This window comes from Athene cunicularia (assembly GCF_003259725.1).
Source record: "Athene cunicularia isolate RWA chromosome Z unlocalized genomic scaffold, athCun1 chrZ_part4, whole genome shotgun sequence".
Classification (NCBI taxonomy): domain Eukaryota; kingdom Metazoa; phylum Chordata; class Aves; order Strigiformes; family Strigidae; genus Athene; species Athene cunicularia.
The window spans coordinates 1,638,516-1,656,523 of NW_020799145.1; the positions used below are offsets into that span (position 1 = coordinate 1,638,516).

An 18,008-nucleotide genomic window follows, 5' to 3' on the forward strand; every position below is an offset into this window, starting at 1 on the left:
TATTTTAAATAATTAAATACGAATTAATAGGCAATTATAACAAAACAAAAGCTATTTATATATGACAGGTACTTTCTAAGTACAGTTACAGAAATGTTAACGTGGCTATCTAGTTCTAATAGAGTTCTAAAAGCAGATCTGCTTGTGCTTGTTGTCAGGTTGTAATTATAGATGTCTTCTAAGTGGTGCAAGAGTAGTGAATAAGAGGCAGAATTAGGTCCTAGACTTGCACAAAATAATTTCTACAGCTGTTTTAGTTCTTCTAATGCTAGAATTAAAAGTCAGCGGGAAGGGGAAAAGAAATGGCATTCATCATAAAGTTTTAAGTATTTTGTTTTTCTTTGGACTACTTCTTGCAATGTATGATATACTTGCATTTTAGTATGTTTGTGTAAATAAAATAATAATAAAATTATAATAAAATAAATAAGAACTGTAGTCTATCTCAGTGGGCTTTATCTGATGATTTTGAATGTTTACCTTAGCTTCATGTTCTGTTGCCAGAAACTGCCTTGATTGTGTTACTGTGTTCCATATTTCATGTTATGAGAAAGTACTGTTTATGATTCAGGCCAAGCCCCAGATATGGGCGTCTCCAATGCGCAGCAAAAGCTTCCTGCACCCCCGCCAAGTGGGAGGCCTTCTCCTGCCCCAGCTGCTGCCCAGCCTGCTGCCGCCATGCCTGGGCCTTCTGTACCACAGCCACCACCAGGACAGCCTTCACCCATTGTTCAGCTGCAGCAAAAGCAGAATCGCATCAGCCCTATCCAGAAGCCACAAGGACTAGATCCTGTTGAAATACTCCAAGAACGTGAATATAGGTAAAAGCAAATAACAAGATTCAATTGTATATGTAGGTTATTGTTTTCACTTTCTCAGCTGAAACTCCTTGCAGTCAACTACTGCAGTGACAGTAGTATATGCTGAGCTTCCAGAGGGAGAATGTGTCAAACAGAAGTATGGAAATGCCAAACCAAACAATGATTTAATTCTACCCCAAGTTATGAACTAGTAAAGCATACTGATAGAATCAGTGCAAACCAGGTAAGTTGAAAACAGGCTCAAGGACTCTGCTGTGTTAGTGTGTTACTTGGACACTGCAAACACTGGACATTAGGAAATAAAAATTCTTGTAGTCTTCAGAGAACCAATTAGGTGCAGACATTTTTCAGAATTATAAGTGAAAAGGAAGTTAGAAGAGAACAGTGGGGGTCAAAAGACTGATGAGTTAGTGGCCACAGCAAAACCAAATTTTATTAGTGATGATGGGATTGGCTGGACTACCAAAGAGTAGAGAGATTATTAAGGAGATCACAGGCAGGATTAAAAAAAAAGGTTACCAGAAAGCATGATCGTTAAAAGTTGCCTCCTGAGTGCCCTAATTAGATGGTGAATTATATTCATTTTACCAAGTATAGAGGATGATATTTCTTGGGGAGTTAGAAGTAGACTTCTCCCCATCAAGGCTGTTCAACAGTTGACCTTAAGAATCTGCCAGGCAAAAGTATCTTGACCCGCACCTGAAGTATGTTCCTGATCATTATCAGAGGAAAGAAACTGCACTTAGCATATTTACTTGTTTTGGACTGATGATGCATCTTCTAGTTAACTACAACAATGAGACTGTAGGGAAAAATAGCCAGAAGAGATGGTGATCTCCCTGAAGACTAGTTTAGTGACTTTTGCTTTATGAAGGTAAAAAACCATGAAGTATTTAGGATATGGTGCCACATCCAGAATCCAGGCCTTTATCACAGAAAAGCTCTTATTTTTTGTATAAGATAATGCTTAAGTAATTTATTGGCATGTTATTGTGGCCATTCTGTCAGTCTTACCATTTTTACCTTAGACTGAATGGCTATAACTGTTTCAGTATGAGCAATCACTATTTCCTTACAGGCTTTTCAGAAAGCTTGTACAACACACTGGTTTCACAGTTGCTCTAAATGAAAAATTGTAGCGTAATCTGAGCTAAGAATGATGTGGCCAATATAATATAACCTTTTCTGCATCTGTTAACCAGAAATGGTTATTCCTTCTGTCTTTCCTGCCTTGCTCCATTGCACTATTTGTGCCAAGCTGTTATGTCTTAGTATGCATAAATGGAGGAAAGTGGGGAGTGATAGCAGTGTTGCATTTGCTAATGTTGAGAACTAGTTGCAGATACAGCATATCCATTAGGTTCTAAATACCCTGATCTTCTTGGCAGAGTAAGTGAGGTGGAAGTTTGCTAGGGGTTCTGCAGCAGAAGAGTTTTATTTTTTATTTTTGAAGGTAACACATAGATAATGATCCAAGGTTTTTTGAACACTGCTGGAATTTGGGTTTGCTTTGCATACCAGAATGCTTAGAACTGCTGGAAGTCTTTTCATTATTTAAAAGTGTGTAAGTAACATCAGACAAAGCTTTGAAAAAACAGTTTAACAGCTTTTGTGCTTTGGACGGTGCTAGACTTAGCTTTAGTATAGGCAAGTTTAATGCAGAAACATGAGGTATTCACACTTTCTTCATAAAAAAAGAGTAAAAAAAGTCGATATAAGCATTTGTATCCTGAAACCAGTGAAGTTAGTGAAAGCTTTATAAAACTATTGTCTCATGAAATCTCTCAGTAGTTAACTTTTTTAATAAAGGGGCATTTTACTTTGAAATACTTAGAAAACTGTTTGAATTACTCATTTTCATGAAAAGGCAGCATTATTGTGTAGGTATTTTAGGGATTCATATTTCAATCATATAGGTAGACCCAAAAGGTAAAATTCTGGTATACTGCCTTATTGTGAGGAAGTGTGAGCTTTGCATCTGATTAAATTAGGAATTCTTGAAAACTGCAGATTAGGTTTACTTAGTGTGTCTACTGGTTTTGTCTGGGATAGAGTTAAATTTCCTCACTGTACCTTGTATAGGACTGTGTTTTGGATTTGTGCTGAAAACAGTGTTGATAACACAGGGATGTTTTCATTCTTACTGAGCAGTGCTTGCACAGAGTCAAGGCCTTTTCTGCTCTTCACACCACCCCACCAGTGAGTAGGCTGGAGGAGTACAAGGAGTTGGGAGGGGACACAGTTGGGACAGCTGATTCCAACTGACCAAAGAGATATTCCATACCATATGACGTCCTCGTGCTCAGCAATAAAATGAGTGGAAGGTTGGTAGGGGCATACTGATTGGGGACTGACTGGACATCAGTTGGTTGGTGGTGAGCAGTTATTTTAATTTGCATTGCTTGTCTTTCTTAGGTTTTCTTTTCCTCCCTATTTTTTTTTGTTTCTCTCTTTTCCTTACAATTAAGAAAAAATTATTTAAAATTATTGAACTGTTTTTATCTCAGCCCGTGAGTTTTTTTCTCACTTTTAATCTTCTGATTCTGCCCTCATTCCAGCAGGGTGGCAGGAGGGAAAGTGAACAAGTGACTGTGTGGTGCTTAGATGCTGGCCAGAGTTAAATCATGACAGGGACCTTTAACATGGTGTTTCTGGACTACAGGTGCAAAATGTGCTGCTGGGGAGACAGTAATTTAGTGGTAATTCATGAGATACATGATTAAAAGCTAGTTACTGAGGTGTCTGGCCAATTCTCTTACTGTATACTTAACTCTCAAGTGCATGACAGCAGACTTTCGGGGCAGAATATAAGATACTGCATACATATTTCCATTTCTTAATGGATCATATGTATTATGTGTTAGAGCATGTCCTGCACACAGAACAATATTGTAAACATGAGATACTTTTAGTTATTGCTGTTACAAAATTACATGTAATTTTTTTTTTCAGTGATATCAGCTCTTTTTTTCCTTTTTCTTGTTACTAGGAGATTACGTATTGTGTTTCATCAAACAATTCATCAAATAGGCATTTAGAAGTACAATATATCATTCCCATTTATTAACCACATGTTAAATAGACCCGTACAAATGGAGAAAGAGTAACGCACCTATTAACATATTGCAGGATCTCAGGAAGCTTTGAATCTAATGAAACGTCATCAGACTGCTTTTTCTCCCTGAGAACCTTGATGTGATTATAAAAAAGGGTCCATCATTATTAAAAAAGAGAAAGAAAATGAAGAGTTAACATTGCTGTCACATTCACATGGTTGTGCTGAGAAGCTATTTGCTATTGATTTGAAATGAGATTATATGATGATTATATGATATTATATGATGATTATATGATGCTATTGATTTGAAATTTGCTATTTGCTATTGATTTGAAGTGAGATTATATGATAATTGTTGTTAATCTCTGTGTGACTAAAGGTGGATAAAAAGAAATTTAGATATTTAAACTTCTTATATTGATAAGAACTTTTCTTGTATGTGGAATGCTTTTAAAACTGTGTTCTTAGAAGTCTGGACAAAATGGAAAATTCATACCATGCATTCAAAATTCTCCTTCACACTTTCTTCAAAATAAAGTGCTGCTTTTTGATCTCACTGGATAGATCTCTTAAAGCTAATAATGTGTGTAATACAAAGTTGTTCTGTTATGTGGAAGGACTTTTTTCCGCCTTCTCACTGCTAATTGAAAAAAATACACTTGCTTGTGTTCTGTAGATTGTCCATTGTTTCATTCTGTTATCTGTGAAGTCTCTTCTTATGTATCTTCATGTTTTACTGCATGCCATCCATGCCAGGCAGGGTTGAATGTGCAAGTGTAACCTCTGCTGTTTACTCCAGTTAGTGAGCAAGAGGTGTGCATCACTTTGCAAAGAGATCTATGTAGATACACTAGCCACTCCCAGCATGCATGAAGATAAATTGCTGGACTGCAAAGATTTATTAAATGTATCCTTGAAATGGTGACATTATACCCTTCAGGTGCTGGTGGAAAGCATCTAGGAAGCTTTTTTCTTTGGATTCTGCTTACCTAATGGCTATCAGTATTTTTCCATGAGGACAGCAGTAGTCCAACAAACTGCAGTCATTTTCTTTAAAGACTAGAAGGTGTCTGTGGTGAGAAACACCTCAAGTAGTTGTTGTATTCACTTGATTTCAGATGTCTGTCATGCAGGTTTTTTTCAAAATCCTACTGACGGCTCAAGAGAAAACTATTGCTATTACTACTACTGTTAGTATGCTAGACAGTATAATTAGTACTTCTAGGAAAGTGTGAAATTAAAATTCACAATATGTTCCTTTTTTGGTTTATATGTAACCCATCAGGTTGCTGGTTTTCATTATTCTTTCATATGTGTGCTGTAGATTTTCATTAGTATTTAGACATTTTATTTTAATAGAGAATAGAACTGAGTTTCAGTGAGTTTTCCAAAGTAGAATCTGCACTGAGTTAGAAACACTTTTTTTTTTTTTTTTCCCTATTCCTTCCCTCTGGCTGGATTATAAAAGGAGGGTAATCATTCACAAAAGTGTAGAAGTGTCATTGTTTGTAGCTCAGTGCAGACCTCTGTTTTTGCAGTTATTTCAATATATGAAGGAAAAAAAAAGAAGAGGAAAAGTTATCCTGGAAATACTAATCTGCCTTATAATTTAATGATAAAATTTTCTGTGCATTTATTTCTGATCAGCCTTTTTATAAACCAAAGGTGAGAAAAGCAAAGAAAATTATTAGCAGTGTGGAGTCTCTTATATGGGAGTAGACTGCTTAGTGTCATGATGGGACATAATAAGCACACTCTATAAGCTTGCATTATGTTTAGTAATATCTCAAGGAAGTTGTATATTTGGATTTTTATTATAATTTAGATGACAGAATTATGGCTTGGCTTTGGCTATTTCTTTGGCTATTGCTTGAATTCCTACTGTGTAAATTTTTATGTCAGCAGGCACTTTCATCTATGTTATACCTGGAGTTAAAGTAGCAAGCCAATTTTGGCAGAACTAAGTGAACATTTAATTTCATGTTTGTCTGTGAAATGACTCATCCATTTAGCTAAAACTATAAGGTATGTCAGGAAGGACCTAGATTAGTTTTTTGTGCTCATCCTCTTGTATAGTACAAGAAGTACTAACAAAAGAGAAAAAAGAAAAAGAAAATATGTTCAATATTCAGCTGCCTTACTAAGTTCACAGCTCAAGAGAAGTTTGGAAAGGTTGTGACTGCTCCGCTAAAGTTTCATTAAACTCAGTGAAACTGGAATTTGGCTATAAGTGTTTTGTAGGTGATAGTTTCAGAAGAAGCATTGCAACTACTTGGAGAGAGAAGCGGGAAAATAATTATAGTTCTGATGCATGATTACATTCATGTGTGAATAATCAACAGGCAGAACACCCATCAGTGATTTAGTAACAGTATCCTTTTTGTACATTATGGCTGCTTTTTTATGGATGTACAATAGTGCATATCTCCAAGAAAACTGCTTAATTCTCAAGATTTTGCATCATAGGTGCACTAAAATCTCTTTGCAATAACTGAAATGCCCAGTGATGGGTGAAGTACAAAATGTGGACTTTTTAGGTGCAGTACATACACTTAAAAGAACAAAATACACCAATGTCATGAATTGAATGAATAATTTTCTTGCTGAAATCCTAAAGTTCTCTGGACCTGGACAAACATCTGTAGCTTTTAATAGAACTTTCTCTTACTAAGACTTCTTGATTTACTTTTCATTCTGTATGAAGAACTTAACCTAATTCTGCTTCAATTTTTTGCTGTCTTGAGGACACTAAATTAGTCTTCTGCAGTAATGCAGCATTACTGTCTTTTTGTTGTTCTGGGAACTTCAGAAGTCTTCTGGTGATATAAAAAATGCATAGTTTTAGGAAGTACAGGAGTATTAGGAAGGAGTACTATTACAGAATAGATGTTGTCTGCAACTGTACAAGTGATTCCAGTTGCTTTTCAGATTATAAGTCATGATGCATGCAGTTACTGTGAGATGCTACTATTTTGATTTGTTCTGACTCTATATCAGATGTAGCCATTTTGCCTGATGTGTGATCTGCTTTCCAGATGTGAGGCTGACATGTTGAGTGTATGGGAGTTTATATCACTGTACTAATACTGTGGAGTAATGAGGGGGCAAAAGGGCCTGGGAAAAATGACCACTGTATGCAAAGAAACCCTATAGAAAGTATTTTCATTCTCCCTCCACAGCAGTTCCAAAGTCCCCATTGCAGGAAAACAGCAGCAGACACCTTTTCCTAACATGATCTGATGTTTCTCCTTTGTGAAAGTAAAGGAAAATTTTACAAGTCCTGTGCAGTATAGGGAGATGACATACCTTCCTGTTCCTGGGCCTTAAGGTTTTTGATTCTGTGACAGGACTCTCTGGGTTTGTTTGTGTGTGTGTGTTTGGTTTTGGCTGGGGTCTGCTGTTTGTTATTTTATTTTTTCCTAAAGCATGTGGGAAATGGCAGATGCTGATTCAGTTGAACGTAGATGCAGTGTTCGGATAACTTAAAATTTTGGGGTCTGCTCTTTTAGTGCCTGGGCAAAATTTGCAGTTCGTAGAAGTAGTTGCAAATAAACCCACAAAAGCTATGTAACTGTTAGGTCTGTGATCTTGGTTCTCAGTGTAAAAAATAGAAAAAAACAAGTTCTGTCGGGCTTGTCCATTATTCTGTTTATCTCTTGAATTTGCAAATGAATGCAAAAGGAGCTTGTAAAGAAAGAACAAAATAGAATCTGATTTACAATATAAGAGCTATGTTAAGTGTGAATACTTTACTAAAGAACTTTTAATATGTCAATAAAATAACATAGCAGAATTCCAGATATTAAGGAAAGTTCTGTCTGTGTCATCACTGACTACACTGCATAAAACAATACCCATCAAAGAAGCTTGAAAACAAATCTGGTTTTCTTTTCTTTTCTTTTCTTTTCTTTTCTTTTCTTTTCTTTTCTTTTCTTTTCTTTTCTTTTCTTTTCTTTTAAATTAAAACAAGGGCCATATTTTCATTATTTGACAATTTATTTTCAAAGTGGAAAAGGATACCTAATGTAATCTCTGCAAAAACCTGTTAGTTGGAGGCAATTAGTAAAAAACAAATAAATTCCTGAGATAAATTGCCTCTATTTACTGTATACTTTTGATAACCACACACAGATTTCTCCTGTGTCTCACTCAGTTTTCTATTTACTTAGGCTTCAGGCTCGAATTGCTCACAGAATCCAGGAACTGGAGAACTTGCCTGGTTCTCTGCCCCCTGATCTACGAACCAAAGCTACAGTGGAGTTGAAAGCACTTAGGTTACTGAATTTCCAGCGCCAGGTAATGCCTTTTGCGTCAGAAAAATTCTCATAGAGATCACAGTCAAATGTGTTCATCTGGCAAAGAGTAAAATGGCAAGAGATTTTGCAGCAGCACTGATCCTGAGCAGGAGATTTTGCGTAAGAGCAAACTTGACCAGTAAGCGAGTCACAGAAATATTTAACTTAGATTTTATTTTGTTTTGTTAATAATTGTGCAAGCCTTCTTTTCACTTCTTGCTTTATTTTCAGTCTACATTGTAACTGTAGAACTGTGTCTTTCATAACGAATACAGCATTGGCACAAAGACAGAACAACAGCTGGACAGGCTGCGAGCTGATTTTCAACACAAATCCCAATAGACACCTCTTTCTGGACATACTTCATATTTGTCATGGGTCCCCTTGTTTCAGTAAGGGTTTTATGTTGGTGTTGTGTGTGGTATTTCTCTGTGATCTGTTTTCAGTATTTCCACAATGGCACACAGACTTTGAAAACTAAGTGTAACAAGATCATACCTAAGATATAAGTTGGATGTTGAGTGCATGTATCAGCAAATGAATTTCAGAAAGGGTATCACACTGCCAAACTCTTATGGGCCTCTTGCCATTGGCTTTTTCAGCTAGTTTGGAAGAACAAAGATGTGATTTGGCAGGTCAAGCAAAAATACTTCCTGACAGAAGCTTTGGCAGTAATTGTACCACGATGTCCAAGTCTTCCTTCTCTCTACCCTTGGCATTCCTTTGTAATGAAGTTTTGTCAGAAGTCAGATGAAAAGCAGCAGGCTCTCCCTGTTGTACTGCTGGCAGTACTGTTCTAAGCCCTTAAGATTTACCTCTCCCTGCCGTCTCCTGTGCAGCTGGCAATGGAACAAGTTGTCAGCAGTGTTCAGGTCCAGCTCTATAAAGTATGTTACATAGGTCGTTCATTAATGTTTTACTTCGATGGTGTAACATCTTGGCTAGTCCCTTTCATTGCAGCAGGACAGTCATTTGCAGCATCTTATGAAGAAGGAAGAAATGTTTAAGAGCGATTTAACACTTCTGATCATCCTGTGGAGATCTAAGATTTTTTTAGGGAGACAGGCATAGCTGCTGCAACTGTAGAGATGCTGGATCTTTTCATAACTATAATGGAAAGGGAAGAGGAAACTGGGACATCTTCTGGACTGTTACTGTTTTACTCTGCCATAGCAGTGTTTAAAGTTGTTCATGTATTAAAACATATTTTTTTAAGTGTTTCTGTTTTCCCTCTGGTAGCTAAGACAAGAGGTAGTAGCTTGCATGCGTCGTGACACAACACTGGAGACAGCACTGAACTCCAAAGCCTACAAACGAAGCAAGCGCCAGACTTTGAGAGAGGCCCGTATGACCGAAAAACTGGAGAAACAGCAGAAGATAGAACAGGAGAGAAAGCGTAGGCAGAAGCATCAGGTATTTTAACTTACTAGCTGTTTGCCCCATGACAGAAATGCACCTTGATTTGCTGTGCGGGTCTTCTCTATTACATATTTTATTTACCTTTGGAGTTTCTAAGATTAAAAAAAATCCGAATCATGTGATAAGCAATTGGAAATTTTTAAGATTAGAACTTCTGTATTCATGATTTCAGATCCTGTGCTTTGTCCAGGACTTTGCACTAACTTGTTTCTCTTTCTAGGAATATCTGAATAGCATATTGCAGCATGCTAAAGATTTTAAAGAATACCACCGGTCAGTCGCTGGGAAAATACAGAAACTTTCTAAAGCGGTGGCAACTTGGCATGCCAACACTGAACGTGAACAGAAAAAAGAAACTGAAAGAATTGAGAAAGAGAGAATGAGGAGACTAATGGTAAGGAGTAGAGGAAAGAATATTTTAGCTAAAATTACATACTGTATCCTTTTAATATTTCACATACAGTCTCAGCCACATCCTTGTATTTCCTTTGCAGAGTAAAGCCCCTGTAAGTGTAAAATGTATAAATCTAAAACTGTTGCAATTTGATTATGTGTATTTCTGATGATGGTAGTGAATTGTGACACTCTTTATTTTAACCTACTTCTTTTTTTAAGGTTTTTGATAAGAATAATTGTCTTTTCTACCAGCATGAAAACTTAGCACAGCCACTTCTGTATAACAACACTTAATCTCATTGACTTCATGTACTAACACTGTTACATAATTGCAGGGATATTGGTCCATTATATAAATACTGGACTCTCTGTTTCATTTTTACGTTTATAGTTTTGATTATATGATTAATTTTTTCATGGCATTACTCTGCAACTTCTACATAAAGCTGATTTCATATGTGAAAATACATAACCAATAGCAGTAATCTATGTATCCTGAGAAGTAATAGGAGTCATTTCTACCCATTAATGCTCCAGCACCAAACTCCTTGCTATTTCATAGCTTTCCCTTCCTTGCACCTGCACAACATAGTTGTACCATTCTTAGGACAGAGTAAAATGGGTTTATGTATAACTATGACTTTTTAGAATGTTGTGGAAATAGTTAGTAGCCTGCCTGCATTTCAGGAGTTAGACTAATTCTGGAATTTAAAGTGTAGACAGATCAATATGTACATGTATGTTAGAAACTGGAGTTGGAAAAACTTTTTTAAGACATTATCTAGCTCTTTTTTAACACCTTATTAACATTTTACCAACATAGAATTGAATGGGAGTTGACATACTTTGAAACATGCTGGTTAAAAACAGTATCTAATATGGGTGCAGAGGAAACATAGAACTTTAGTCCTTGTCCAGATTCTATTCCTATCATAACTAAGGGATGAACAGTTTGGCTTTAAAAATCACAAACCAAAATGTAGAAATAATTAAATATAAAAATGATAAAAACTTAGAAATAAAAGTATGTATCAAATGTAAATGAAGGACTTGCATAAAAGAATAACAAATGTTTAGGCTCTAGAGCATTCCTTAAAATAACATAGTGATCAGCGTTATAAAGCTGTCTTATAGTTAGAGACAATTGCCATCAGTCTGTCTAACCAACCGACCTTTTAAAAATTTTAATTATTAAAGACAAAAGAACTGATAAAAAAAAGGTAAGCTTGATATTTTAGAAATATTTTTGTACATCATAATGTTGAACTTATGTCAGTCTAACATGTAGTATGATAAATAAAAAGATGTCCACTGGTGAAAAATAGGAAGTAGATTTGAATGTGCAGAAATTGCACAGGATACTAATGCTTCCAGAATATCAGTGCTGTCTCCTGAGGCTCCTTCACCAAGGTTGTGGTTAAGCTCTTAACCGTAGATGCAGCACTTTGTATACATTTTCTGTCAAGTCTGTCCCTACTACTCAGTTTCATTCTTATGCAAAAGAAAACTATGTGTTTTGTTAGTGGGGTTATTTTGTCTATTTAGTTTTAGTCCAGTGTGATAAATTTTGAATTTGCGGATAGGCACTACGGGTTTTTACAGCTGTCATCTTCTCTCGGATGCTTGGTGTGGTCTAGAAAAATGTGCTGTGTCTAAAACACTTCACGTATCTTTTCAGGAATGTTGAATTAATTCCACAGATTGTTTTTCATTGACTATGATTAGAAATGGTGATTGTGTCACAGCTCATTAATACTAGTATATTTCATATGCAGGAATGGGCATTGGTATGATTTAAAAAAGATACTGTCAAGACAAGCTTGAATGTGTAAAATATGTACCTTAGCTAGATTACAAGGACTGTATATTCAGTAATAAGAAAAAATTCTAAAAACTTAGGTTTTGACTGTTTTACTTCCAATGACTTGAACATTACAACTGAATTTTACAAGCTCAATTTAAACAATGAAACTGTTCTTGCCAACTGTAGGCGGTTCTGGTGTGTCTTCAGAAAGGCAAGAGATTTTTTTGTATCTCCCAGATTGTTGTCTTTTCATCATCTTCAAAATATTTCTTGCTTGTGTTTGGTTTCTAGAAGGCATTGTATACTCCTTTTATTTGCTCTTTTAGCCAAAATTGACAAAGCAATCTCTGTTGCTTTCCTTGTATTTTTCTGACATGCTCAAATGCTGCATTGTATCTTCACAGCACATGAAAATAATATTTTCTGGTATGTCTTACCCCTAACAACACACTTATGCAGTACCGTGAGGATGCAGAAGTTGCCAGAATGACTCAGAGATAAGGCTTATCTGGTGAATTCTGTCTCAAATAGTGACCTGTATCAAAGATGAAATACACAAGAATAGAAAGATGGTAGATAATCTGCCCACAAGAAAATTTTCTTCTAACACTTACAAGAAAAAGATTTGTATTTATACTGCAAAAAGGACTAAATACAAGTTTGCATCCAGCTCCCATGTTCTTCCTCTGCGTATGGGCTACCTGCACTTCATGTTTTTGAAAAATTATCTCTGTAGGAGACTCACCAAGAATCTGTTTCAGGACATTGTAATTTGTTTGATATAATGTTACGTGATTTTTTTTGCCTCCTTATCTGTCATAAGGTAGATGCTATAGATTTTTGAGTCATTAGGCCATGAGAGTAGGAGATATGTAGAATCATAGAGTCCATGAATCCCAGAGTCACTCATGATGACAGGGAGCTCTCTAGTCCAACCACCTTCCCAAAGCATTGTCAACATCAAGTGCAAAGCAGGTTACTCAGGGCTTTTTGCATGTCTTGAAAACCTATAAGGTCAGAAATGGCACAATTTCTCTGCCTGTTCAAGTCCTTCTCAAGTGCTGCATCCCAGCCCTTGAGCATATTGACTGGTATCCCCCAGTTTGGTATTATCTGCAAACTTGACTGTAGTGACCTCCATCCTTTCCTCAGCCCTGCAGAGAAGGACTTGCGGGTATTGGGGAATGAAAAGCTGGACATGAGCCAGCAATGTGCACTCGCAGCCCAGAAAGCCAACCGTATCCTTGGCTGCATCAAGAGAAGTGTGGCCAGCAGGTCGAGGGGGGTGATTCTCCCCCTGTACTGTGCTCTCATGAGATCCCACCTGCAGTACTGTGTCCAGCTCTGGGGCCCCCAACATAAGAAGGATGTGGACCTGTGCAAGTGGGTCCAGAGGAGGCCATGATCAGGGGTCTGGAGTACCTCCCCCGTGAGGACAGTCTGAGAGAGTTGAGGTTGCTCAGCCTGGGGCAGGGAAAGCTCTGAGGAGATCTTATAGAGGCCGTAATTAAAGGGGGCCTACAGGAAAGATGGGGAGGGACTCTTTATCAGGGAGTGTGGTGATAGGACAAGGAGTAACAGTTTTAAACTGAAAGAGGGTAGATTTAGGTTAGATATAAGGCAGAAATTCTTTCCTGTGAGGGTGGTGAGACACTGGAGCAGGTTGCCCAGAGAAGCTGTGGCTGCCCCCTCCCTGGCAGTGTTCAAGGCCAGGCTGGACGGGGCTCTGAGCAACCTGGTCTGGTGGAAGGTGTGCCTGCTTATGGCAGGGGGGTTGAAAATAGATGATCTTTAAGGTCCCTTCCAAGCCAAACCATTTCTATGATTCTGTTACCTATTAGCAAAGATGTATGACCCTCTGGGCCTGGTCATCCAAACAGTTCTTTACCCTTCTAGTTGTCCCATAATGATCATAATGTCTTAACTAAGTTAACACATGATTATTGACATAGGAGTTGGTTGGTCTTTCTTTGGAAGTATATCTGTCATGAGTGATGTCTATTTTGTATTGCTAGGCTGAAGATGAAGAGGGCTACCGTAAGCTGATTGACCAAAAGAAAGATAGACGTCTGGCCTACTTGTTGCAGCAGACAGATGAGTATGTGGCTAACTTGACTAACTTGGTATGGGAGCATAAACAGGCACAAGCAGCCAAAGAGAAGAAGAAGAGAAGGAGAAGAAAGAAGGCAAGTAGTTACAGCTGGGATTTTTAGGCCATCTCTTCTTGAAATTCAATTTTAATGTTGAGAAATGTAGTGATACCTAATTGTCATACACATACTAGAGTATCTAAAATCATGTACACTGTGCTAAATTCTTAACATGGAGGGAACTTTTTCTCCACTGAAATATGTAAGAAATTTGCTAACATTAATTCCAAGGAGATGAGAAGGAGGCAGGAGTAGAAAATTGTGGGCTGTTAACGTTGATTTGCTGATAAACTTCCTGTAGGGAAGATTGGGCCAGACATGTAAATTAGGATTAAAGTACAAAAAAAGGGTCCAGTGGATCCAAAATACATTGTATGCAGAAGATGGGAAAAGTCTGGTTTGTGTAGCTGTTTCACACAGACTTACTTTTTAGACCTCCACATTCTACACTTGGCTCAGTCCATATTTTAAGACCATTGGAAACAACTAGAGAGAAAGTCTTTGGATAAGTTTATTGTGCATTCTGAACATTTAATTGAAGCTTTTCAAAATTACCTTTCTTTGTATAAAATATTTTACCCTGTGAGAGAGACTTGTTCTGGAAACTGAACAGTGCTATTTTCAAAAAAATAATTCTGTATGTGAAATAATCATTACATAGTGATTTGTCGTTTTTGTGATCTTTGAGTACTTTTCATCTCTTGGAGGATGGATAAGAGGATTTTACTCATACAGATATTAACATTATATTTTTTTGATTTACAGGCAGCACTCTAAATGCACTAATAAATACTGTGATATAAAAAAATTCTGATTTTAGAGATAATGGCTGAAAAAATCTTCCATGTTTTCTCCTGTTCCCCTCCAAAACCTCTGTACTTTTTGTTGAGAGTATGTTCTTAACACAGGAACAATCACCCGCCTGCAAAGTTAAGATGTAACTTAGATGGCATTGTTGACCTGTATTACCAGTGAGAACAAACCTAATGTAGTGTACAGAATTTACAGTAAAGATAATCCTTAATGAGATAGTGTGTGGAGTAAATGTACTGCTCTAATGAAAAATACTAATTCCTTCAACAATCTACATCTTTGGTATGGTTCTATTTCTTTGTCAGTATAGTTAAGTATTTATGAGGAACATGGTATCTTCTGGCCGCGTAATAAAGACATAATTTTACGTCACTGAAGTAAAAAGGAAATATGCCCCATAAATATTCAGCGCTTATAAATATCCCAGCCTAAAACCTGAAGAAAGTTTAGCAGGAAAAAAAAATCTCAGCTCTGTCTTGATCATCTGCAGGTTTTTGTTTGTAATTAAGTTCTTTTCACCAAGCTTTTCTCATCTGTCGGCTCCCAAAATACCCCTTCTGGTTAGTTGTCAGACCAAAAAAAATTGTGTGCGTACCCAAAATAAAAGTGCCTGCATGAATATACAATCTGTGATGCCTGGTGACGCCTCCAAAACTGAGATTAAACCACTTTAGAGAAAATTAATAGTAAATCACATGAAAATTAATTACTATTTTATTTATATTAGCACAGTCCGTAAGCAACTGTGCTCTAGATCTGGACCAGAAATTCAGTAGGCCAGTCATTTCTTAGATGTAGATTTATTACAGTGACTAGAGGTGTTATAGGTGCCCTATTCATGCTAGTAAATGGTTTGTATGTGTGGTGGTATCTCTGTATATCCACCCACACCTTAAATTATGTGCATCCCAGGCTATTCAGAAATAGAGTGAAACATATTCATGGTCCAAAACGCTTGGATCATATAAAGTATTCTCTCTATACTTGTAATCTGACTGTGATATTTTTCACTTCATTTTTGTAGAAGGCTGAAGAAAACGCAGAAGGAATGGCATCTGGTCTTGGTCCTGATGGAGAGGTATGAATTATACAGTGTGGGGTTTTTGTTGTTATTTTTTAAAATTTCCAGTGATTGTACTGTGTGCCATTGCTACAGCTTAAAAAAAATATCATGACCACAAATGTTCTAAGAAGAGCTGTTGTTTATAACCAGGAGTTAAAATTATCTAGATCAACATTTGTGCTAGCCTGTTTCTCAACAGAATGTTGAAGACGTAAAGAAAAATATATTGAATCTGTCACTGAGTATGCTGAAGAATCCCTCTCAGCTTTGGTATATGCTTAAAAGTAAATTATTTTCTTGCAGTCCGTGTGTAGACATAATTTACTTTCTACAAAGAGATTGTAAACACAATATATTCTTGTTTCTCATTTTCATAAAATATATTGTTGACATTGCATATAATCACCTTCAGAAACAGGACAGACTACAGTGTTATGATGGCTTAAGACATCTGAAAGTTTTTTCTTCCTCAGAAACAAATGGAAATGAATAATTTTTCTGTGTCATTCTTTGAATATTTTTCATTCAGTAGCAAAGCATATGCAGACACTATAAGAGCTGTTCTGTTAATGCCATTTTTCCGTGCCATCTTATTTTTATATAATGACTTTAGAATTGTATTGATTGTTTTACTTTTGGTATTTTTTATACTTGCAAGTGATATTTTTGTTGATGTAGTTAGAGTTACAGCAAAATCTTTTGATATAGTTATGGTTGCACAGGAAAAACCCATATAACATTCCTATAACTTCAGTATTTATGGAAATGGGGTAAGTTATACTCTGTCAGTCACTGTATTTATAATTGTTCTGAATTATTTTTCCTTTTTCATACACATATTAGGAAAGATTCTTCAGCAGGAGCAGTAGTAGAAGGCAAAAAGTTTTTAAAGTAGAAAATCTGTGATTAAACAGGGCAAAGAAATAACAGGAATAGTAATTATGCTATTCTGGTTTTGTTGAAGGACCAGAATAAGCAAAAGGTTTTGTTATTCCAGGTGCTTAACTGAAGAAATCAGGACAGTGAATCTTTAAAATAGGCCACCTTTACTTAAAAAGTTAACTAAATTGTTACATTATTGTTTCTCCATATAAGATAAAAGGTTATAAGGTCAATGTGTTTTTTTTGTTACAGATGTCCATTGGTATAAATAGCAGGAGTAAATGCCTGCATGCATGCATACCTTGTGACTTGTTTTGACATTCAACAGTGTATTCTGTTACATGCTGCTGTTAATTTATCTGGAATCCTGTGATGTGTTTGTGGATGTCACACAGAGAATATTTTACACAAAAACTGTGACTTGGTGTTTGCTTGATAGCCATGTGGAAAGGTGTGGCTTCTTATAACAAAGCGTTACTGCTTGTTCAGATCTGGAATTTTGAAGGTGCTATTAGTTCTTTTAATTATGTGTGAGAAACATGAAATTCAGTTGTCTTATGGTATAAAATTTAATTGGAATTTTTAGCCCATAGATGAGAGCAGTCAGATGAGTGACCTTCCAGTTAAAGTGACTCACACCGAAACAGGCAAAGTTCTTCTTGGACCAGAAGCACCAAAAGCAAGTCAACTGGATGCTTGGCTGGAAATGAACCCTGGGTAAGTAGTTAGCATATAAGTAGGCAGCTTTTTCTATTTACATTGATGTTTTTCTTCTCTCCCTCTCCCTCTCCCTCTCCCTCTCCCTCTCCCTCTCCCTCTCCCTCTCCCTCTCCCTCTCCCTCTCCCTCTCCCTCTCCCTCTCCCTCTCCCTCTCCCTCTCCCTCTCCCTCTCCCTCTCCCTCTCCCTCTCCCTCTCCCTCTCCCTCTCCCTCTCCCTCTCCCTCTCCCTCTCCCTCTCCCTCTCCCTCTCCCTCTCCCTCTCCCTCTCCCTCTCCCTCTCCCTCTCCCTCTCCCTCTCCCTCTCCCTCTCCCTCTCCCTCTCCCTCTCCCTCTCCCTCTCCCTCTCCCTCTCCCTCTCCCTCTCCCTCTCCCTCTCCCTCTCCCTCTCCCTCTCCCTCTCCCTCTCCCTCTCCCTCTCCCTCTCCCTCTCCCTCTCCCTCTCCCTCTCCCTCTCCCTCTCCCTCTCCCTCTCCCTCTCCCTCTCCCTCTCCCTCTCCCTCTCCCTCTCCCTCTCCCTCTCCCTCTCCCTCTCCCTCTCCCTCTCCCTCTCCCTCTCCCTCTCCCTCTCCCTCTCCCTCTCCCTCTCC

General features: G+C 37.4%; 1 protein-coding gene across 1 annotated transcript in view; it reads left to right on the forward strand.

Moving 5' to 3' along the window:
- SMARCA2 (SWI/SNF related, matrix associated, actin dependent regulator of chromatin, subfamily a, member 2) overlaps positions 1 to 18,008 on the forward strand; it is a 109,630-nt gene that overhangs the window by 23,707 nt on the left and 67,915 nt on the right. Inside the window, exons 5-11 of the mRNA XM_026866823.1 lie at positions 572 to 821; positions 8,049 to 8,175; positions 9,414 to 9,587; positions 9,814 to 9,987; positions 13,809 to 13,979; positions 15,781 to 15,834; positions 17,288 to 17,418. Coding sequence (XP_026722624.1) covers positions 572 to 821; positions 8,049 to 8,175; positions 9,414 to 9,587; positions 9,814 to 9,987; positions 13,809 to 13,979; positions 15,781 to 15,834; positions 17,288 to 17,418 — 1,081 coding nt within the window. The remainder of the gene's footprint in view (positions 1 to 571; positions 822 to 8,048; positions 8,176 to 9,413; positions 9,588 to 9,813; positions 9,988 to 13,808; positions 13,980 to 15,780; positions 15,835 to 17,287; positions 17,419 to 18,008) is intronic.